This window comes from Trichomycterus rosablanca, chromosome 24 (genome assembly GCF_030014385.1).
Source record: "Trichomycterus rosablanca isolate fTriRos1 chromosome 24, fTriRos1.hap1, whole genome shotgun sequence".
NCBI classification, from domain to species: Eukaryota; Metazoa; Chordata; class Actinopteri; order Siluriformes; family Trichomycteridae; genus Trichomycterus; species Trichomycterus rosablanca.
The window spans coordinates 13,646,438-13,670,522 of NC_086011.1; the positions used below are offsets into that span (position 1 = coordinate 13,646,438).

Here is a 24,085-nt window from a genome sequence, read left to right on the forward strand (position 1 = left end):
ACCCCTCACATTTCTGCAGATATTTAAGTATATCTTTTCATGGGACAACACTGACAAAATGACACTTTGACACAATGAAAAGTAGTCTGTGTGCAGCTTATATAACAGTGTAAATTTATTCTTCCCTCAAAATAACTCAATATACAGCCATTAATGTCTAAACCACCGGCAACAAAAGTCAGTACACCACTAAGAGACTACACCCCTAAATGTCCAAACTGAGCACTGCTTGTCATTTTCCCTCCAAAATGTTATGTGATTTGTTAGTGTTACTAGGTCTCAGGTGTGCATAGGGAGCAGGTGTGTTCAATTTAGTAGTACAGCTCTCACACTCTCTCATACTGGTCACTGAAAGTTCCCACATGGCACCTCATGGCAAAGAACTCTCTGAGGATCTTAAAAGACGAATTGTTGCGCTACATGAAGATGGCCAAGGCTACAAGAAGATTGCCAACACCCTGAAACTGAGCTGCAGCACAGTGGCCAAGATCATCCAGCGTTTTAAAAGAGCAGGGTCCACTCAGAACAGACCTCGCGTTGGTCGTCCAAAGAAGCTGAGTGCACGTGCTCAGCGTCACATTCAACTGCTGTCTTTGAAAGATAGGCGCAGGAGTGCTGTCAGCATTGCTGCAGAGATTGAAAAGGTGGGGGGTCAGCCTGTCAGTGCTCAGACCATACGCCGCACACTACATCAAATTGGTCTGCATGGCTGTCACCCCAGAAGGAAGCCTCTTCTGAAGTCTCTACACAAGAAAGCCCGCAAACAGTTTGCTGAAGACATGTCAACAAAGGACATGGATTACTGGAACCATGTCCTATGGTCTGATGAGACCAAGATTAATTTGTTTGGTTCAGATGTTCTCAAGCATGTGTGGCGGCAATCAGGTGAGGAGTACAAAGATAAGTGTGTCATGCCTACAGTCAAGCATGGTGGTGGGAATGCCATGGTCTGGGGCTGCATGAGTGCAGCAGGTGTTGGGGAGTTACATTTCATTGAGGGACGCATGAACTCCAATATGTACTGTGAAATACTGAAGCAGAGCATGATCCCCTTCCTCCAGAAACTGGGTCGCAGGGCAGTGTTCCAGCATGATAATGACCCCAAACACACCTCTAAGACGACCACTGCTTTATTGAAGAGGCTGAGGGTAAAGGTGATGGACTGGCCAAGCATGTCTCCAGACCTAAACCCAATAGAACATCTTTGGGGCATCCTCAAGCGGAAGGTGGAGGAGCGCAAAGTCTCGAATATCCGCCAGCTCCGTGATGTCGTCATGGAGGAGTGGAAAAGCATTCCAGTGGCAACCTGTGAAGCTCGGGTAAACTCCATGCCCAGAAGAGTTAAGGCAGTTCTGGGAAATAATGGTGGCCACACAAAATATTGACACTTCAGGAACTTTCACTAAGGGGTGTACTCACTTTTGTTGCCGGTGGTTTAGACATTAATGGCTGTATATTGAGTTATTTTGAGGGAAGAATAAATTTACACTGTTATATAAGCTGCACACAGACTACTTTTCATTGTGTCAAAGTGTCATTTTGTCAGTGTTGTCCCATGAAAAGATATACTGAAATATCTGCAGAAATGTGAGGGGTGTACTCACTTTTGTGATACACTGTACTCGTTACAAAGATTGCGTGATTTCATTCATCTTTTCATCAACACGTAAAAAAAGTGAAAACCGTCTAAAAGTAGTTTTTCATCGGACAGCGACGATAATTGATTACTTTTTTCTGTTTGAACAATTTAAGACAGAAGATGCGGGCCGTATAAAACCCGATCGCGGACCTGCCTGCTTATTGTGATCTGTTTAACAGCAGTGTTCGTAAAGTTCCGTGTACAGTTTATATCCTAATTCATCTGAAATACAGTTAATTACCACAGAGACACATATTTACGTGGCACAAACAGCCAAATAAAAATAGTTAGATTAAAAATTGTAATCTCAATTAATTTTTTTTATCACGATAAAAAATTTTACGCGATTAACGACAGCCCTAATAAATATACATTACTATTTTTAATTAAGGAGCATTCGTAACTTAGCGAGAGATCAAGAGATATACTTTATCTGTCATATATACATATACAGTTGTACAGTACAATGAAATTCTTTCTTCGCATATCCCAGCTTGTTTGGAAGCTGGGGTCAGATCGTACGGCGTACGGCGCCCCTGGAGCAGACAGGGTTAAGGGCCTTGCTCAAGGACCCAACAGTGGCTGCATAGCAGAGCCTGGATTTGAACCGCCAATCTTCCAGTTGATAGCCCAAAGCTCTACCCACTAGGCTGCCACTGTCCTAACTTTGCAGCTACGGCCATGACTAGTGAATCTGAAGTACTTCCAACAAACCCCTGTTGAGCCTTTGAGAAAGCAGCTGGGCTACGCTTGGACAGTTTTCTGCCTCCCTTGCAAACGATTATAATAAAATAGGCTGTAAATCCATGGCAAATAACGGCTATTAATAAACCTTGTATAATCTATTTAAAGCTAAAACTGTTATCATGATGCTACAATATAAAGGCTGTAAATAACAAAGTAATATTATCACTGGGATCATTTTTTTCGCACTCTCAAGGCCTTAAAACTGTTCCTGCGGGACTAATTCCAGCGATTAATGGCTTGCAGATTGCTTCCTGCAATTGATCAAGTAATTTGTCCCCCGTTCAACAAATTGCTAATCAACCTTAATGTCCTGACATCTCAAAGATAACTTTAATATTACTCTTGTTTAAGATTCAGCCCGATTCTTGACTTTAAACACAACAACAATTCAGTGCAGCAGATCCTTTAACTCCTGTAAGTTGTGAGCTGGGGCCTCCATGGTTCGGACTTGTTTGTCCAGCACATCCCACAGATGCTCGATCGGATTGAGATCTGGGGAATTTAGAGGCCGAGTCAACACCTCAAACTCGTTGTTTTGGTCCTCAAACCATTGTGGCAGGGCGCATTATTCTGCTGAAAGAGGCCACAGCCATCAGGGAATATTGTTTCCATGGAAGGGTGTACATGGTCTGCAACAATGCTTAGGTAGGTGGTACGTGTCAAAGTAACATCCACATGGGTTGCAGGACCCAAGGTTTCCCAGCAGAACATTGCCCAAAGCATCACACTGCCTCCGCCGGCTTGCCTTCTTCCCATAGTGCATCCTGGTGCATCAATGAGCCTTGGCCGCCGGTTTACCACTGTTTCTTCCTTGGAGCACTCTCCCCCCCAATTTTTATCCCCCAGTCTAGTCGTGTCCAATTACCCTGATTGCGTCCTCTATACTGATTCGACCCTTCACTGCGGAGGGTGCCTCTCAACGGACATACATTTTTCACCTGCACGAGTCGAGTTCGTACACTGACGGCCACACCCCCATCAGCATTATTCCTCAGCCCTGCGCAGGCGCCATCAGTCAGCCAGCAGGGGCCGCAGTCGCACCAGTTATTAGGATATGATCCGACTTTTTACCCTCTAACCCTATGAACAACAACCAATCGTTGTTCATGCTGCTGCCCAGCCCAGTCGGAAAAGCAGAGCTGAGATTTGATACGATGTATTTACTTTACTGCTGCGCCACCTGAGCGGCTCCTTGGAGCACTTTTGATAGATTCTGACCACTGCAGACCGGGAACACCCCACAAGAGCTGCAGTATTGGAGATGCTCTGACCCAGTCGTCTAGCCATCACAATTTGGCCCTTGTCAAACTCACTCAGATCCTTTTTCCTGCTTCTAACACATCCACTTTGAGGATAAAATGTTCACTTGCTGCCTAATATATCCCACCTACTAACCCAATTATGGAGCTGACCTTTTTGATAAGTTTATTAGTATATCTAATAATTCTTAGTATGTTTACGGCAAGGCCAGTGGAATTTGCATGACCTTTGAGGCCACAGACACCATTGCATGAGAAACCATCAAGCTATAGTGATGAATATAGCAATGTGAGCTTGCAAGTACTTTGGAAAACCATTGTCACTTAACACAGTCCGCCGCGGTATTAAGAAATGCAACCTGATATTTTATTACACAAAAAGAAAGCCACAAGTCAATGCTGTGCTTTAACAAAGCTGAGTTTTCTGGGCCTGAACTCATCTTAGATGGACCTACAGAAAGCGGAACACTACCTGCTCTCCACGGCCCTGTCCGGGGCGTTTCAGACCCACCGTGCCCCTGAATACTGTAGATAAAAGATATCAGTCTATGGATAGCCAATTGTACTCAGTACTTGTGAACTGCATAGCATTTGTTGCAGCAAATAGTGTTAATGCTTGCTTTAAACATACCAGTAGGTGAATTTGGCAACTAGATTTTGACCCTAGTAACAAATGAGCAAGTGTGTCCTGCCTGTGAGGCTTTTAATTCATCATGACGCTGATCATAATACTGTATGTAATATGTACAAAATGGGGGTGGCTCGGTGGGTAGCACTGTCACCTCACAGCAAGAAGGTCCTGGGTTCGATCCCCGGGGAGGGGGAGTTTGCATGTTCTCCCGTGTCTTCGTGGGTTTCCTCCCACAGTCCAAAAACATGCATATTACCTTGTAGGTGAATGGGTGTGTGTATGTGTGTGTGTGCCCTGCGATGGACTGGCGCCCCGTCCTGGGTGTTACTGTGTGCCTTGCGCCCATTGAGAAGCTAGGACAGGCTCCAGCACTCCCCTCCCCCCGCGATCCTGATTGGTTAAGACAGTGAGTGAGTATGTACAGAATGTATCGGATGTAAAAGTAGGTGCTGCACAGCAACACGGGTCATGGCGACCAGGGTTCCATCCCCACCATGTGAAAAGTATTCTGACCATTCTGACACCGGACCCACTGTGACACTGACCAGAATAAATGAGTAAATGAAAATAGCTCCTTAGAACGCCTCATCCATGTCAGATCCGCAGTGCCGCGCCTTACAACATCACAACGCCGCCGCTGTCATTGCTCTTTGACTGTTGTCATGGAAACTGATTAACTGGGCATCGGCGAGCAGGTGTGGGTTTCTTTCCAGCGTGATTTCAGAAACATGACAAGGCACGAGCGGCAAGCAACAGATGTTTTCAGATCACATGCTGGATCTATTATATACACAGCTCCTGTTTTCAACCTTAAATACACGTTTTTAAATGTGGAACACATAACAGAAGCGTCTAAACAGTTTACTGCAACTTAAAGTAACTCTGGAGTAAGACTAGCTCTTAGTGGAATAAAATGGTCATTTTGGCTATTAGTCTTCCGCTGCTGGGGACCTCGATCGTGGATGAGGAGGTATATTTGACTGAACCGTGGTCAAGCACTACAATACAGAGTTACATGTACAAATGGCACTTAAAACTTCACTGTGCAAAAAAAGAAGCCTTATGTTAACCATGTCCAGAAGCGGCGTCAACTTCTCTGGGTTCGGAGGCATCTAGGATGGACCATCACACAGTAGAAACGTGTATCGTGGACGCCGTGTGCGCCGGACCAAAGACGAAAAGACTGTTATCAGCAACAAGTCCAAAAGCCAGGGTCTGTCATGGTATGAGGCTGTGTTACTTCTGTGATGGCAGCATTAATGCAGAAAAGTACATTGAGATCTTAGAGCAACATGTTCTGCCTTCAAGACGTCATCTTTTCCAGGGACGTCCATGCATTTTTCAACAAGACGATGCAAAACCACATGCTGCACACATTACAAAGGCATGGCTGTGGAAGAAGGGTACGGGTACTGGACTGGCCTGCCTGCAGTCCTGACCTGTCCCCAATAGAGAATGTGTGGAGAATGGTATAGCTGACTTGCTTAAGTGTGAAGGTACCATTGATGGGGGCGGCACGGTGACTTAGTGGGTAGCACTGTCGCCTCACAGCAAGAAGGTCCTGGGTTCGATCTCCAGGTGGGGTGGTCCGGGTCCTTTCTGTGTGGAGTTTGCTTGTTCTCCCCAGGTGCTGGATTTCCTACCACAGTCCAAAGACAAACAAGTGAGGTGAATTGGAGACACTAAACTGTGTTTGATATAAACTTGTGAACTGATGAATCTTGTGTAATGAGTAACTACCTTTCCTGTCATGAATGTAACCAAAGTGTAAAACATGACGTTAAAATCCTATAAAAACAAACAAACCATTGATGGAGGAATGCATATTGGGATTTTAGAAAGACGTAAGCTACCATCAACATACTGTACATTTTGCAGCTCAATAAAAGCTCTGCAAAACTAGCAGACAAAGTGAAGCAAAATTACAGTAAAGTAAAAGTCCAGATTTAACCTGAATAGACGTTAATGACCAACACACTTTGATTCTCATCGACTTCAATGTACAGAACTATAAGAAGAAGTTGCTGACTGCAAAAGGAGGCTATAATGACAGGGTCTGCCTGATCCGTGCTTTCTCATTGCATGAAAGAGCCACTTGAATGAGCATTCCAGTCAATTACGTAGTACATTTCCTGCTTTCTCTCTGGACTGTTGATTGCAGCATTGTCTCACAACAGCAAACTTGTCACACATAAGAAAACAACACCTTTCATTTTTCAGTTCATCATCTGATTACACTTTATTTTTGTCATGTGGGATTTTAAATGCACCATGCCCCTAAAATGCAAACTACTGTGATGCATACAAATGTGTACAGTATATGAATGCATGAAAGATGCAGTGACATTCATACAAAATATATACAAAATAAACCCTTGGTCGTGACACTAACATGTCATACATGTCACGCCATTTGCATTTGTGCCATTTATCAGACACTTCTATCCAAAGTGACTTATGATTATTGCAACTTCGCCATGGTGGGGCTTGAACTGGCAATCATATGATTATTAGTCCTACATGTCACATGCTGTCATAACAATTGCTGTCAGGTATATAACAGCCTGTCGCATGCTAATGATCACATACGTATAGTGATTTTGATAGTGATGGCACTTTTATGTAACATTACTATGCCGTCGTCACTTTGCAATGGTTGGCTGCATAGATGGGTCAGCTTTCTCCAATGTCCTCTGTCTTGTGTCACTTGTAGCGGACCAGCCCCGACATTAACATTCACGTTGTGTTTACTGCACGTTTGTTGCTCTGTACACCATTACTGTTAACCCCCAACCCCCATTTATTAATAAAAAAAAAAGACCACCACTGACCATATGTTATTTAGGTGGTGGACCATGCTCAGCACTGTAATGATACTAAAATGGTATTAGCATGGTAATATGTTTTGTACTAGTATGAGCATGGCTGGATTACTGACCGGGCCAGTGGGGCCAGCGCCCATGGGCCCTTGAGGTCAGAGGGCCCCGGGGGGGCCCTGGCCCAAAACATTTTGCGATGCCTATCAATATTTATGATACAATATATTTTTATTTCCGAGGGCCCTCCATTTTAAGGATCCTCTGACTATTAGGGACTTTGACCGCAGGGCCTCTTGGGGGCCCTAGCCATGCTTTTGGGGCCCCTAGCCATGCTTTTGGGCCCTAGCCATGCTTTTGGGCCCCTTATGAAAATGGATTAGGCGTTGTGGCACTGCTCTGACTTCGACTTCTGGCTATTAGGGGTCCTAGGAAAGAGGGGGGCATATTTTTTGAGGGTCCTGGTTATGAGAGCCCCTACCAGGGGGCCCTAGAGAAGAGCAGGGCATACCATTAGAGGGCCCTTGATCACGAGGGCCCCTGCTATGGGGCCCTTGACTTCCATAGAAGTCGTTTACCATGGCTCCTTGACTTTCTAGGGACCTACAAATTGCCAGGCAAGCTACCATATTTCATAACAGACGTTTTGTTGCAAATATGCGATTCAGGCCCTTACTTAATGTTTCTGAATTTGTATTGTTTCAAAATTATTATGTTCAATTTCTCTTAAGCGCAGAGACACAAATTAATTTAGCAATTTTGCAATTATTTAAATTTAAGACAAGCAATTTCAAGCAGTTTGAATGCATACACACACTTAACTGAGCTATTTGATGTTCTTTTCATGCCTGTCAATATGTCCAACAGTGAGATCTGAACATGAGCCTGGCAGATGAATTGATACAATACAAATCATTCATAACAGAAAAAGAAAAATGTCCTAGTAAAATGCTCAAAACCATGATAAATTTGAATTTACAGTCAACCTTTCCAAATGTCTACATAGCACTTAGACTTTTTTTGACTGTGCCTATCACAAATTGTGAAGGGGAGCGTTCATTCTCCAAACTGGCTTGTATTAAGAATGAACTCAGGATTAGGATGCGCCAAAAGGATGCCCAGGGGCCCAGACTATCCTTAATCCGTCCTTGAGTATGAGTGTATAAGTTGTAGTGGTGTTGCTGGGATTTAAACGCATGTGTCAAAGATGGGAGGAGAATAGTGCTCCAAGCAAAAATACAAAGCCAACAGCACTCTCTGATCAAAAAAGCCCTATTCTCAAACTCAACACTTATTGCGTTTCTAATAAAGAGTGAAAAGTTTAAACAGTATTAAAAAGTCCCAACAGGCAGCACCATGGCTCGTGGGTAGCACCGTCACCTCACAGCAAGAAGGTCCTGGGTTTGATTCCCAAGTGGAGCAGTCCAGGTCCTGTCTGTGTGGAGTTTGCATGTTTACCCTGTGTGCGTGTGGGTTTCCTCTGTGTGCTTCGGTTTCCTCCCACAGTCCAAAGACGTGCAGTCAGGCTGACTAAAGCTGGGTATGAGTGTTTGGGTCTGTTTGCCCTGTGATGGACTTGCAACCTGTCTGGCATGTTTCCTGGCTTTTGCCCGGGTGAATTGTACCCATGGTGACCTTGAATTGGATAAAAAAAGGTGGTACAACAGACAATGAATGAATGAATGAATGAGTGAGTGAATACAAGTCCCAACAACACTGCTGCACCTGATATACGAGAACTAAACACAGTAGCATTAAATTGCTATGTTAATGTCATCGCAGTGCTTATAATAGCCCAGCACCCAGCTGATATCTGGTCAGAGGGGGTCATATGGGGGTCCCTTTGGATTGATAAATGGCGAACAGCGGGATAACAAAGTGTACAAAGCAATCAATGAGCTACAGTCAGTACATGTATACCCACAACTTACATACAAATTAATGAATGAACCAGGTGTGCATAATAAAGTGGTGGGTGTGTGTGTGTGTATATTGTGTAGAATATTTTTAAGTATCAGTGAGATGAGTAAATATTTTAGACGCTGCCTTGTTAAGATCTTATGACGTCACAAGGAGGGTGCGCGCGTGCAGCGTCGGGAAACTGAAAGCAGGAAAAACAAGCGGTGTTTAAAGTAGCAGAGACTGGTGGTGGGAGTGATCGTAGTTTAAAACATTTCTTTACATAAAAGAAGAATAAACAGGACATTTAGATTCCTGCATGTCTTCTAGACGACGGGATAAAATGAGCCTAGAAGTAAGAGAAGTATAAAATGCCCAGCAGGTGAGTCGTGCCTTACATTCACAGCGATTTTCAGCATTAAATAGACTCAATGATCACTGATTCGGTTATAACAATGATGCATTAAATACCACAGTGTGATTTATTCCGACTGAGTGCGTCTGTAAACTCGAATAGCAATGTTTATAAACACATTGGATGTTGCGTCTCTGAAATTTCTGCAGCGCATGCGCAGGAATAGAGAAGAATTGTAGGAAATGTAGTACTGTACTTCACAATTCAGGCGCTGGCGCTAATCTGCGTTTTTGACTCTTTTTAGTGAGTCGTATAAGTTTGAGTCGGTTCATTTGGGAACCGAATGGTTCTTTGTTTAGTAGCGTTGTCGTTTTCTGCCCAACCTAATCTAAAGTTAGTGATATTATGTGTGAACTTTAATGAATTTTGTTTAATTAAATAACTTTAATTAAATACAACTATATGTATATGTATTTTTTACACAGTAATTATTGTGGTGTCGACTCGAGTTCAAAGGAATCATTTTATGTTCTTTGATTGAGTCATATAAGTTTAAGTCGGTTCATTTGGGAACCGAATGGTTCTTTGTTTAGTAGCGTTGTCGTTTTCTCCCCAACCTAATCTAAAGTTAGTGATATTATGTGTGAACTTTAATGAATTTTGTTGAATTAAATAACTTTAACTAAATAAAACTATATGTGTATGTATTATTTTACACAGTAATTATTATGGTGTCGACTCGAGTTCAAAGGAATCATTTTATGTTCTTTTATTAAGTCATATAAGTTTGAGTGGAGCAGTCCAGGTTCTTTCTGTGTGGAGTTTGCATGTTCTCCCCGTTTCTGTGTGGGTTTCCTCCAGCAGCTCCGATTTCCTCCCACAATCCAAAGACCATCTGTGTTTTTGATTTTTTTTTTTTGTGAGTCATATAAATTTGAGTCGGTTCTTTTGGGAACCGAATAGTTCTTTGTTTAGTGGCATTATCGTTTTCTTCCCAGCCTAATCTAAAGTTAGTGATATTATGTGTGAACTTTAATGAATTTTGTTTAATTAAACAACTTTAACTAAATAAAACTATATGTGTATGTATTATTTTACACAGAGTCATATAAGTTTGAGTCGGTTCTTTTGGGAACCGAATGGTTCTTTGTTTAGTGGCTTTTCTTCCCAACATAAAAAGAACATAAAGTTAGTGATATTATGTGTAACCTTTAATGAATATAGTTTTTATATTTAATGATATAAAACTATATGTATATGTATTTTTACACAGTAATTACTGTGGTGTCGACTCGAGTTCAAAGGAATCATTTTATGTTCTTTTATTGACCTGGTGGAGCAGGAGTCTACTAACTACAGTAAATAGACATTGAATACTAAGCTTAGCTCCAAAACCAGTAAACACACGCGTACCGTCACCTTTACACCACACCACATCACACATATACACTCTGTAATGTTAAAATCACAACTATTTAACAATTTATGCAATTATTTAGATTTCATTTTCACTGAGAGTTGTGCAAGACATCCAGGTCCTTCCCTAATACATTTTATTAGTGTTGTGAGCAAATAGCTTTCTAAAATCTACCAAGAGTGGGTATACCAGAATGCTATGCGCCACTCCAGTAAGAGCTGGGGAGTGCAGTTATTCTGGGTTACCTCAGGATGCACTGCACCACCTGCTACAAAAATGTAATTAAATGTAAATAATTGTCTAAATTGTATGTGTTTTTGTTAAGTTGCCATTCTAACATGTTGCTTTTGGTGAGCAAATCCCTGTGTCAATTGACAAGGGGTTTAATGATACCATGTCCAAAAATGCACGCCAATAAGAAGCGAGCAATGAAATCTAAGTGAAAAAGTTAATTTTAGCTACGTGGCCAGCAGGGATTGTTCTGTTCTGTTCTGTTCTGTTCTGTTCTGTGGAATGAGTTGAAAGTCAACTAAATTTCTTTTTACAATGCAACGTTGGTGTTATAGTTTGGACAATAAGTCACAAATACTGTAAAGCTTGTGTATGTTGATGTATTCTGATAGAAACTACTGTATATTATGCCCCTGCCCCACACATTTACATCTCCTCCCCCAGGATTTCCCTTCTGTATCTTGCGTTCACAACAATCAGAACCTGATCGCAACACCTTTCACACTACATGATTTTGAGGCGCTGACAGGCCCAGATATTTAGCATGTCAGATATTTTTGTCTGTGAGTGCTTGGCGAGCCACTCAGATCAAGTTGTTGAACAGTTGAATGAATGAATAAAAGTCCCAACAACACTGCTGCACCTGATATACGAGAACTAAACACACTAGCATTAAATTGCTATGTTAATGTCATTGCAGTGCTGATAATGGCCCAGTACCCACCTGTTGTCATCATAATTATGTCACAACAGTTACTTTTTAGCTGTCCAAACTGGCATTAAAATAACTGAAAATATAAAGAAATGAAATATATTGTAATTAAAACAAAAATGCAATACATTTGCTTTTATAGTTACTTTAAACCTTGTTTATACCTAGCTGCTATTTTATTTTTTTGAGAAACTGACAAATGTGCTTTTACAATGCCATATAGAAGCACTTTCTTATTCATTTTAGTTAAATGTATTGTACAGATTAGCTTGAATTGCTGCACTTACAGTATGATTTTTTTTTTTTCTTTTTGTCCCTAGACCTACTTCAAGCTGAAATCTGGCATGCTGTGTTCAACATGTCAAATCAAGAAAGTCCAGAAGGAAAGAAAAGGTATGCAGTATATTCAGAACTATAATTTCCTCTTCATACAGAAACTGCAGTCAGTTTGTTTGTCTGTACCACACTGTGCACGAAGAAAAGAAAGAAGAGCTCGTAATCGTCCAAGCAGAAACAGCATGAACAATCTTAGATCCATCTCCAGGGAACTTAATGATCCTGTGCCCACAGTGCAAAATGTCATTAGGAAGTTTACAGCCCATGGTACTGTAGCTGACCTCCCGGGACATAGAGGGAAGAGGAAAAGCAAAGGTGCCATTCGAATGGTGGATGAAGAACTTAAATCAACCTCAGACACAGTGTCAGCTTGCACTATGCAAGGGGATGTAAGGGAATGAGATCAAGGAGGTAGATCAAGGGGGACCCAAATGCTGAAACAGACAACAAGCGTCAAAGAACGTCATGTGGACAGTGACCCAAAGTACCCAGGAATGGGCGGTTCTAATGTGGCCAGCTGTGAGTCCATCGAATACTTGTGGGGGGATCTTAAAAGAGCAGTTGGAGGACAGAAGACACCCTTTAAATCTGAGAGATCTGGAACACTTGATAAATGTAGAGTGGTCCAAAAGTCCATAGAGCTCCAAAGATTGTGTTCCCAATTATTAAGCTGAGGGTGTCAATAATTTTGTCCAGTCCATTTATGCAATTCTTTAATAATTAACATTTGTAATCAACATTTATAATGAAATAAAAAGCTACGTAATTACAATAGCTTTTTGGAAGTGGTGCATTTTCTGAACAAAGTAGAGGGGTGTCAATATTTTTGGCCATGACTGTTTATACAAAAGCAATAATTTTTATTAGTTGAAACACAAAATAAATAATTGAAGGTCTAGACAGCATTTACATTTTCTGCATTTAGCAGACACCTTTATCCAAAGCGACCTACATTATACAGTATACAGTCTGAGCAATTGAGGGTTAACGTCTTTGCTCAGGAGCCTTGCTCCACCAGTGGCAGCGGTGGGGCTTGAACCAGCGACCTTCTGATTACTAGTCCAGTACCTTAACCACTAGGCTACAGCTTGCTTGCATTTGCGTGGGTTACATGAACAACGATTGGCTGTTGTTTACGGGCAGGGTGCTGGAAGGGACCTCATAACTGATGCAGTTACGACCTCTGCTGGTCGGGTGGGTAATGGAATCAGGGTGTGGCTCTCCGTACACAAAGCTGCAAAGCTGATCCACATATGAACTCGCCTCGTGCAGGTGAAAAAATGCAATTGCGTGGGTTGCGTCAGTTCAAAACTCAGCTGGGCGGCTACATGAACATTGATTGGCTGTTGTTTACGGGCAGGGTGCTGGAAGGGACCTCATAACTGATGCAGTTATGACATCTGCTGGTTGGGAGGGGGGGTAATGGAATCAGGGTGTGGCTCTCTGTACGCAAAGCTGCAAAGCTGATCCACATATGAACTCGCCTCATGCAGGTGAAAAAGGGTGCTGGAAGGGACCTCATAGCTTACGCAGTTACGACCTCTGCTGGTCGGGGGGGGGTAATGGAATCAGGATGTGGCTCTCCGTACACAAAGCTGCAAAGCTGATCCACATATGAACTCGCCTCGTGCAGGTGAAAAAATGCAGTTGCGTGGGTTGCGTCAGTTCAAAACTCAGCTGGGCGGCTACATGAACATTGATTGGCTGTTGTTTACGGGCAGGGTGCTGGAAGGGACCTCATAACTGATGCAGTTACGACCTCTGCTGGTCGGGGGGGGGGGGGGGTAATGGGATTAGGGTGTGGCTCTCCGTACACAAAGCTGCAAAGCTGATCCACATATGAACTCGCCTCATGCAGGTGAAAAAGGGTGCTGGAAGGGACCTCATAACTGATGCAGTTACGACCTCTGCTGGTCGGGTGGGTAATGGGATCAGGGTGTGGCTCTCCGTACACAAAGCTGCAAAGCTGATCAACTTATGAACTCGCCTCGTGCAGGTGAAAAAATGCAGTCGCATGGGTTGCGTCAGTTCAAAACTCAGCTGGGCGGCTACATGAACAACGATTGGCCGTTGTTTACGGGCAGGGTGCTGGAAGGGACCTCATAACTGATGCAGTTACGACCTCTGCTGGTCGGGTGGGTAATGGGATCAGGGTGTGGCTCTCCGTACGCAAAGCTGATCCACATATGAACTCCCCTCGTGCAGGTGAAAAGATGCAGTCGGCTACTGCACACGTGTCGGAGGGGGCGTGTCTTAGTCTCGCTCTCCTCAGCCAGGGTGAAGTTCAACATCGGTAGAAAGGAAGTGTAATGCAATAGGATGATTGGATACGACTAGATTGGGAGGAAAATTGGTGGGAAAATGTACTTACTCGGATTTGTAGTGATAATTATTTGTTCTGTTTTATATAATATAATTTAAAAAAATCAGAATTTAGTCACCTGTATGAAGCCTGTAATGTTATGTCATGTGACCTTGTTTGTCTGTATATATATATTTCTAGCTCACACCAGACGGAGCTGTATGTGCAGGTCCCTGCGACATGCCTGCCGATCGTCTACTCACCACAGTACAACATCACCTTTATGGGTCTGGAGAAACTCCACCCATTTGATGCTGGCAAATGGGGGAAAGTCATTGGCTTTTTAAAAGGTAAACAATCACCTAACTTTGTTATATTACATCACACATCACATACTGAGATGCTCTCATTTCATATTGGGTAGCACTGTCGCTTTAAAGCAAGGTCTTGGGTTCGATTGCCATGTGGAGCAATCTGGGTCCTTTCTGTGTAGAGTTTAGATGTCCTTTAAATACTTTGTAGTTCTACAATTACTGACTGTAGTCCATCTATTTCTCTACATACCTTTTTAGCTTTCTTTCACCCTGTTCTTCAATGGTCAGGACCCCCACAGGACCACCACAGAGCAGGTATTATTTAGGTGGTGGATCATTCTCAGCACTGCAGTGACACTGACATGGTGGTGGTGTGTCAGTGTGTGTTGTGCTGGTATGAGTGGATCAGATACAGCATTGCTCCTGGAGTTTTTTAAATACAGTGTCCACTCACTGTCCACTCTATTAGACACTCCTACCTAGTTGGTCCACCTTGTAGATGTAAAGTCAGAGACGATCGCTCATCTATTGCTGCTGTTTGAGTCGGTCGTCTTCTAGACCTTCATCAGTGGTCACAGGACGCTACCCATGGGGCGCTGTTGGCTGGATATTTTTGGTTGGTGGATTATTCTGAGTCCAGCAGTGACAGTGAGGTCTGTGTCTTATCCACTCATACCAGCACAACACACACTAAAACACCACCACCATGTCAGTGTCACTGCAGTGCTGAAAATCATCAACCACCCAAATAATACCTGCTCTGTAGTGGTCCTGGGAGAGTCCTGACCATTGAAGAACAGGGTGAAAGCAGGCTAACAAAGCATGCAGAGAAACAGATAGACTACAGGCAGTAATTGTAGAACTATGTTAGCTGATAACATGGACAGTGAGTGTAGAAACAAGGCTGTAACAATCATTCACTCATTCATCGTCTGTGCGTATTATTTACTGGGCAGTAGGTAGGAAACACCACGGACAGGTTGCCAGTCCATCACAGGGCAAACACACATACACACCTAGGGCAGTTTTGGTAGCTCCAGTGAACCTGACTGCATGTCTTTGGACTGTGAGAGGAAGCCCATGCAAACACAGGGAAAACATGCAAACTCCACACAGAAAGTAGAGCGCTCTACCTGGGAATCGAACCAGTGCCCTGCTCTTAAATTAAGAGCAGGCCACCGTGCTGCTTATAACAACCAGTGGGGTCTGGAAACTTAGACTTAAAAATAACTGGTCTTTAGTACAAAAGTTTATAAAAAAAGTACAGACTTATTAACTTTATACCACACTGACACCCTGATGTTTTGTACAGAAATGTACACTGATCAGGCATAACATTATGACCACATTTCTAACTGACTGGTCTGCCCCATATGTAACAAACTGTGATGCATTTGAGCTACAGTAGCTCGTCTGTTGGATCGGACCACGCGGGCCAGCCTTCGCTTCTTTTGGGCGCCTCTGTCGCCGGCTTACCACTGTTCCTTCCTTGGTCCACTTTTCATAGATACTGACCACTGCAGACCGGGAACACCCCACAAGAGCTGCAGTTTTGGAGATGCTCTGACCCAGTCGTCTAGCCATCACAATTCGGCCCTTGTCAAACTCGCTCAAATCATGTTCACTTGCTGCCTAATATATCCCACCTACTTACAGGTGCCGTGATGATGAGATAATCAGTGTTATTCACTTCACCTGTCAGTGGTCGTAATGTTATGCCTGGTCGGTCTATATTAACTAATATATTTTTAAGCAAATTTCCATTTCTGGGTCCCACACAGAAGAACAGTTTATCACGGATGAGACCATAGTCCCAGCCAGAGAGGCCAGTGAGGAGGATCTGCTAGTGGTTCACACCAAACGCTACTTGAGCAAACTCAAGGTACAGCTCTCTGATTCTTAGACTATCATATAAACCAGATGTGTCAATGTTCTAGCTATTTCTCCATAAAAATCAGTCATGAAACTGCTCAGCTTAGAGGAACTTGTCCCAAGTAATTCTTTAGCTTGGTAGTGGGGCACAGTACAGAGAGATCTCAGATAGAAATATGTACCCCTGCCAAGTTTAAAAGGTAGGGACATTAATCTGATGCACATCAATCCTTTAGCTCATTGAGGTTTGATGGCATTCATGCTGCAACTGCTTTCTTTAAAACTCATCAAAGATCTTCTCAGGGATTTAAATCTGGACACTAAGAAGGCCACTCCAGGATATTGCAGAATTGATTCCCTAATCAAGCTTTGTTGACTTGGAAGTGCTTGGGATCACTGTCCAATAATCACCAAGGTTCAATTTTACCACAGAATTCTGCAGAAGAAAGTCATCCCCAATCACTAAACCACTTGCTAGCTTGATTGTGATAGTGGGGATTGTATTCTTTTGGTCATAAGCCAAACTGCTCATACACATGGCCAAACAGTTTCAGTTTGGTCGCTCCAATACAATGTCTCAGGCCTATCCAAATTCTTTCTGGTGTGTTGTAGTTGACCCTTACTATTGAACTTGGACAAATATAGCATGTGCTGTGGAGTGACCATGAAGTTGTAATCTTTAAAAACCACATCCAAAATGGTTTACATATCTTGTAACCAAACTTTAGATCATTCAGTAGCTTTTCAGATCAGCATTATTATGTGGGGGTTTAATATTTGTGACATGTTAGTATTAACAAAATATCCTGCAACTTCATACTCCATAATTCCTTTTTTCTTGTTTATATTTGCTGTATCATTCATACTCCCTATATACTATACATACACACTGATCAGCCATAACATTAAAACCACCTCCTTATTTCTACACTCACTGTCCATTTTATTAGCTCCACTTACCATATAGAAGCACTTTGTAGTTCTACAATTACTGACTGTAGTCCATCTGTTTCTCTATATTCATTTTTCCCCAAAAGAGCAGGTATTATTTGGGTGGTGGATCATTCTCAGCACTGCACTGACACTGACATGGTGGTGGTGTGTCAGTGTGTGTTGTGCTGGTATGAGTGGATCAGACACAGCAGTGCTGCTGGAGTTTTTAAACACCGTGTCCACTCACTGTCGACTCTATTAGACACTCCTACCTAGTTGGTTCACCTTGTCGCTCATCTATTGCTGCTGTTTGAGTCGGTCATCTTCTAGACCTTCATCAGTGGTCACAGGACGCTGCCCACGGGGCGCTGTTGGCTGGATATATTTTTGGTTGGTGGACTATTCTCAGTCCAGCAGTGACAGTGAGGTGTTTAAAAACTCCAGCAGCATTGCTGTGTCTGATCCACTCATACCAAAACAACACACACTAACACACCACCGCCATGTCAGTGTCACTGCAGTGCTGAGAATGATCCACCACCTAAATAATACCTACTCTGTGGTGGTCCTGTGGAGGTCCTTACCAATGAAGAACAGGGTGAAAGCAGGCTAACAAAGCATGCAGAGAAACAGATGGACTACAGTCAGTAATTGTAGAACTACAAAGTGCTTCTATATGGTAAGTGAAGCTGATAAAATAAACAGTGAGTGTAGAAACAAGGAGTTATAAATCATTTTTTCATTGTCCACATACTGTATATTTTCTATATACTATACATATACAGTATAGTATATAGAAAGTATATTGTATATAGTCCTTTTATTTTATTTTTATAGGTTTTTTTTTGCTACAGTATTGTTCTAAGCATCCTTTAAATTGGGTTGATGTCACTGGTTTACTTCTGATGAACTGCTGGTAGGAACTTCCTTACCTGGGTCTGCTTCAGCAGGATCTGCATCTATCATTATGGACCTTTGCATTTTGAGGTGGACGAATCAAATGTGTCCGTTCTGTGATGTTCTTGTTCCATCGCGTGTGATTATTTTTTACTCATTTTAACTCAAATCTAACGGGACCCCCTCTAGGCTCACTGAGGCCTCCTAGGGATTCCCCTAGTTGAAAACAACTGACGTAAACTACCATGATTCCATATGCTCTCCGTGCTCCCAACATATACATCACCAACAGCATAGCATTGGGCTCATATTACTAAACTAGATTCTGTTCCCAGTGTCCAGACTTTTTTTAAATGTGTATTTATTTTCTTTCTGCATGCAGAACGATATCTTGGAGGGCTCAAGAGAGGTATATCAGATCCACTGTGGCCACATCTATTTTCTTTCCTACTGTTCTGTACTGTCTAATATAATTTAGTGGCTTGTGATCATTGTCAATGATGATTTGACGTTAATATAAGGCGGATTGGTTTGGAACCTGAATATACCTGAGAGTGGGTACGTTTGCCAAATGCATTGTGTTTTAATCATGAGATAAAGTAAATTAAACACATTCCTAATCAAATCTGAATGGGTCCTTAACTTATATACACTGCCTGGCCAAAAAAAAGGTCACCACCTGGATTTATCTAAGCAAATAGGTAAAAGCCTCCCTTTGGATAATTACTGCATGGGTGATTATGTTTCAGCTGGCAACAAGTTATTTAACCCTAACTGATGCAGTGAGTAGCTTCTCATTTGTTAAACAACCATGTGGAAAGACACATCCTGTGGTCGTGGAAAAAATGTTCATCTGTTTCAGAAGGGTCAAATTATTGGCATGCATCAAGCAGAGAAAACATCTAAGGAGATTTAGCTGAAACTACTCAAATTGGGTTAAGAACTGTCCAACGCATTATTAAAAAGTAGAAGGACGGTGGGGAAACATCATCTTCGAGGAAGGAATGTGGTCGAAAAAAAATCTTGAATGATCGTGATCGGCGATCAGTTAAACGTTTGGTGAAATCAAATGGTAGAAAAACTACAGTAGAACTCAGGGAGATGTTTAATAGTGAAAGTAAGAGCATTTCCACACGCACAATGTGAAGGGAACTCAAGGGATTGGGACTAAACAGCTGTGTAGCCTTAAGGAATCCACTTGTCAGTGAGGCTAACCGGCAAAAACGGCTTCAATTTGCTAGGGAGCATAAAGATTGGACTCTGGAGCAATGGAAGAAGGTCATGTGGTCTGATGAGTCCAGATTTACCCTGTTCCAGAGTGATGGGCGCATCAGGGTGAGAAGAGAGGCGGCTGAAGTGATGCACCCATCATGCCTAGTGCCTACCGCACAAGCCTGTGGGGGCAGTGCTATGATCTGGGGTCGCTGCAGTCGGTCAGGTCTAGGTTCAGCGACGTCATGTGCCCACAGAATGAGGTCAGCTGACTACCTGAATATACTGAACCACCAGGTTATTCCATCAATGGATTTTTTCTTCCCTGATGGCACGGGCATATTCCAAGATGACAATGCCAGGATTCATTATCAATACAAGATCTTGGGGAAAAATTAATGCAACTCTGGACAGAAATAAATGTTGTGACATTGCAGAAGCTTGTGGAAACGATGCCACAGCGAATGCGTGCCGTAATCAAAGCTAAAGGCGGTCCAACCAAATATTAGAGCGTGTGACCTTTTTTTTGGCCAGGCAGTGTATAATTTTTTAAAGGTAAGCTAGACTACCAGATATGTTGAACTGTACTGAACTATACTACATCTAACTAACCTGCTCTTGCCAATGGGTGCTTTTTCATTTGGGTACAACCAACTCTAATTGTACTGGTACATACATTGCTGGAACTTGATAAACAAATGTCACCCTTGAGTTTGTATCCAGTTACCCTGATTGCGTTACGCTTCACCTCTACGATACAACCCTCCTCTGCTGACTGAGGAACTTCACAACTGACACACGCCCCCTCCGACACATGTGCAGTACCGACTGCATCTTTTTACCTGCACGAGGCGTTCATATGTGGATCAGCCTCGTGTATGGGAGAGCCACACCCTGATCAGCATTATTCCCCCAACTCTGCATTGGTGCCATCAATCAGCCAGCAGGGGTCGTAATTGCACCGGTTATGAGGAACCCTGGTCCGGGTTGTCCCAGCCAATCGTTGTTCGTGTAGCCGCCCAGCCCAGGCGGATGGCAGAGCTGAGATTCGATACGATGCCACCTGAGCGGCATCATCCTTAAGTTTTAATAAAAGAGAATGGAACCAGGCCATATATTTAAGCTTCTTTGATTTCACAAGGTATTTGACATGTCACTGCAGGACCAATTATAGATGCTGCTGTTAGAACAGCCAATCACACATCAGCATGGTTCAGGGTAAGAAAGTGAGTCTGACAAGGATGTAACGTCCCAGCATGTCTGTTTAACATCCTTATATGGACCCAAGCAAAGGGTATATTTGCCTGACACGTGCTCCGTCTGATGTGTGCAGTCCACCGACGTGAGGCCAGTCTTGCACATGGAGAGTCACGCACCTATCTCCACATGCCTCGGGCTACTAACCAGGGTTTTTACACAGTGTTTACACCCCTTCTTAAGTCTGGTCTTTTCCCATCCGGCAGACTAGTGGCCAAATTTGTCTGCTGCAGGCACTGCCAGTTGTGTCGACTGGTAGCAGAGCTGAGATTTGAACTCGAGGAGTTCAGAATCCCAGCGCTGATGTGCTAGCGGAATATCTCGCTGTGCCATCTGGTCATCTAACTCCATTTTAACGCCCTAATTTTTGAACTAAGGTCTTCAACAAGCATATTTGTGTTGAGCTGTGAGGTTAGACAACAATGTAGCTGGTAAATGATCGGAGCTACTTCTAATCCCATAGTTTACCCATATTTGGCTAAATTTACACTGTTAATATCAAGCTATGACTTGGACACATCAATGCTTTTGGCAAACTAGACCCACGATGTTAGAATTAACAGTACAGTCTGTGTTATGCTTGGATTTGATCCTCTAGCGCATTCTTGCTTCTTGTTTATTGTTGTTCACTGCATTTTCTCATCAGACCGAATATATCAGTTTATGACAGAAATCCCCAATATAATCAACACCTGGGTTCCATCATAACAACGTGTGTGTGTTTTTATCTGTCCCCAGTGGTCTCTGGTTGTTGCCACCATCACTGAAATTCCTCCTCTTATTTTTCTGCCTAACTTCTTGGTGCAGAGGAAAGTGCTGAGACCGCTGCGCACCCAGACTGGTGGAACTATCATGGTAAGTCTCGCATTCACCACTTTAATCCATCAGTAATCTATAAACTATATTATTTACTGATCTAGAGACAATTATACATGTATGAGTGGGCAGCAAGACTTATTGCAGAATTGATAAATATTAATAGGGACAGTGGTAACCTATCGGGTAGAGCTTTGGGCTATCAACCGGAAGATTGGCGGTTCAAATCCAGGCTCTGCTATGCAGCCACTGTTGGGTCCTTGAGCAAGGCCCTTAACCCTGTCTGCTCCAGGGGCGCCGTACGATGGCTGACCTTGCGCTCTGACCCCAGCTTCCAAACAAGCTGGGATATGCGAAGAAAGAATTTCACTGTACTGTACACCTGTATATGTATATATGACAGATAAAGTCTATCTTCTTCTTATACCGTCTTATACTGTTTTAGAGGAGCAAGGGGCAGCGGTCAGGTGGTGCCCACCCTCACTAAGTGTCTCAGAGTTATAGTTTGAGTCCCAGTGGTGCCATCTGGCCTGCTTGGTCGTAACATTTGTCTTCTATTAAATACATTTATTTATGTAAACTATATAGCCAATTAGAATTTAGCTGTTTTAGCCATTCGCTTTGCTAACGGTCTTATAAATTCCATTACATGTATAACATGCTTCCAGTTTTCTATAACCAATTTGGGGAAGGCCCTGTTTCCGAACTGTACCCCTGTTCACAAAGAAAAGTCAGTGTATAAAACATATGATTTGTGAGTTCAAGTGGAGAAACTTTAGTGACCTTAACCCCATTGGAAACATTTGAGATGAATTAGAAAGTTGACTGTGATTCAGACCTTTTTATTTGCTTACTAAATGGGCACAAATTTAAACACACACACAACGTTGTGGAGAACATTCCCTGAAGAGTGGAGGCTGTTTTAGCTGCAAAGGGTGGTTAAGTCCATATTGTTGATGCACATGGTTTTCAAATAGGATGTCCAACGAGCTAATGGCCAGGTGTCCACATAATTTTGGAAATGTTTTCTATGTATAATGCTACAGGGCTTTGACATCCTTAGGAATCCTAAAGTATCCATCCGTCTGTCCGTCCATCCATCCAGCCAACCATGTGGTGTGTTAGTGTGTGTTGTGCTGGTATGAGTGGAGTTTTTAAACACCTCACTGTCACTGCTGGACTGAGAATAGTCCACCAAACAAAAACATCTAGCCAACAGCGCCCCGTGGGCAGCGTCCTGTAACCACTAATGACCAACTCAAACAGCAGCAATAGATGAGCGAACCTCTCTGACTTTACATCTGCAAGGTGGACCAACTAGGTAGGAGTGTCTAATAGAGTGGACACTGAGTGGATACGGTATTTGAAAACTCCAGTAGCGCTGCTGTGTCTGATCCACTCATACCAGCACAACACACACTAACACACCACCACCATGTCAGTGTCACTGCAGTGCTGAGAATGATCCACCACCTAAATAATACCTGCTCTGTAGTGGTCCTGTGGGGGTCCTGACTATTAAAGAACAGGGTGAAAGCAGGCTAAAAAGTATGCAGAGAAACAGATGGACTACAGTCAGTAATTGTAGAACTACAAAGTGCTTCTATATGGTAAGTGGAGCTGATAAAATGGACAGTGAGTGTAGAAACAAGGAGGTGGTTGATCGGTGTATATATGTGTACTTTGATGGATTTGTGCATGAGGCCAGTCTTGTGCATGGAGAGTCACACACTGATCTCCACATTCGTCCACTTCTGTACAGGTGCCTTTTCGCACACAGCAGACTAGTGGCCAATTTTGTCTGCTGCTGGCACTTTCGATTGTGCCTGCTAGGGGGCGCCAGAGCTGACAATCCCAGCGCTGGTGTGCTAGCGGAATATCCAGCTGCACCATTTTCACTGGGTCCTGTCCTATTTTTATCATGAATAAAATTTTTTATTAAAGCATGTTATTTAAGCGTCTGTACCTGGTGTTTAATTCAAAATAGGTTTTTTATAGTGGTAGCGGAGTCCTAGCATTTCCTTCATAAATGTTTATCATTCTCCCGGTTTGCTTTTACTGCCTCTGCGTTTTATTTAGTGTATCATAAGCGGTTAGGTGAGCAGTTTACACATGCAGCCGAGAGCTCTGTGGGGCACGATTCTGGCTTTTATTTGGAAAGCGAGTGTGTCGGAAAAGGAGGCGAAGACCCATTTCGAGCATCTCATTTGCAGACGGAAACGTAACCTGGGGTGAAATGGGCAATTTGCGAGCTTTTCAATATCAGCAGTATTCCCTTGTTACGCGGATACATTAAGTCTAACAGCTTTTATTGAAATTAGTTGAGGAACTGACTCACCACTCGCCCTTTTTTTGGCACTGCAGATAAGCGGCGGAGTAGAGCCTGTCAGGGCTGCGAAACGGAAAAAGAGAATTTTAGGAACTGCTAATAAGCTAGCCG

The 24,085-nt window shown here is 42.9% G+C and overlaps 1 protein-coding gene across 3 annotated transcripts in view; it reads left to right on the top strand.

Annotated features, from left to right (window-relative positions):
* Positions 1-9,199: 9,199 nt before the first annotated feature.
* The window catches only part of hdac11 (histone deacetylase 11), a 60,134-nt gene continuing 45,248 nt past the window's right edge, over positions 9,200-24,085 (top strand). Inside the window, exons 1-5 of one of the 3 annotated variants that reach the window (XM_062986866.1) lie at positions 9,200-9,373; positions 12,027-12,099; positions 14,546-14,694; positions 16,440-16,540; positions 21,568-21,684. In XM_062986866.1, the coding sequence (XP_062842936.1) occupies positions 12,065-12,099; positions 14,546-14,694; positions 16,440-16,540; positions 21,568-21,684 (402 nt within the window). In that variant the 5' untranslated portion in view covers positions 9,200-9,373; positions 12,027-12,064. Of the gene's footprint in view, positions 9,374-12,026; positions 12,100-12,539; positions 12,562-14,545; positions 14,695-16,439; positions 16,541-21,567; positions 21,685-24,085 lie in introns of those variants that run through there. The other 2 variants (XM_062986867.1, XM_062986868.1) reach the window with 2 other exon arrangements.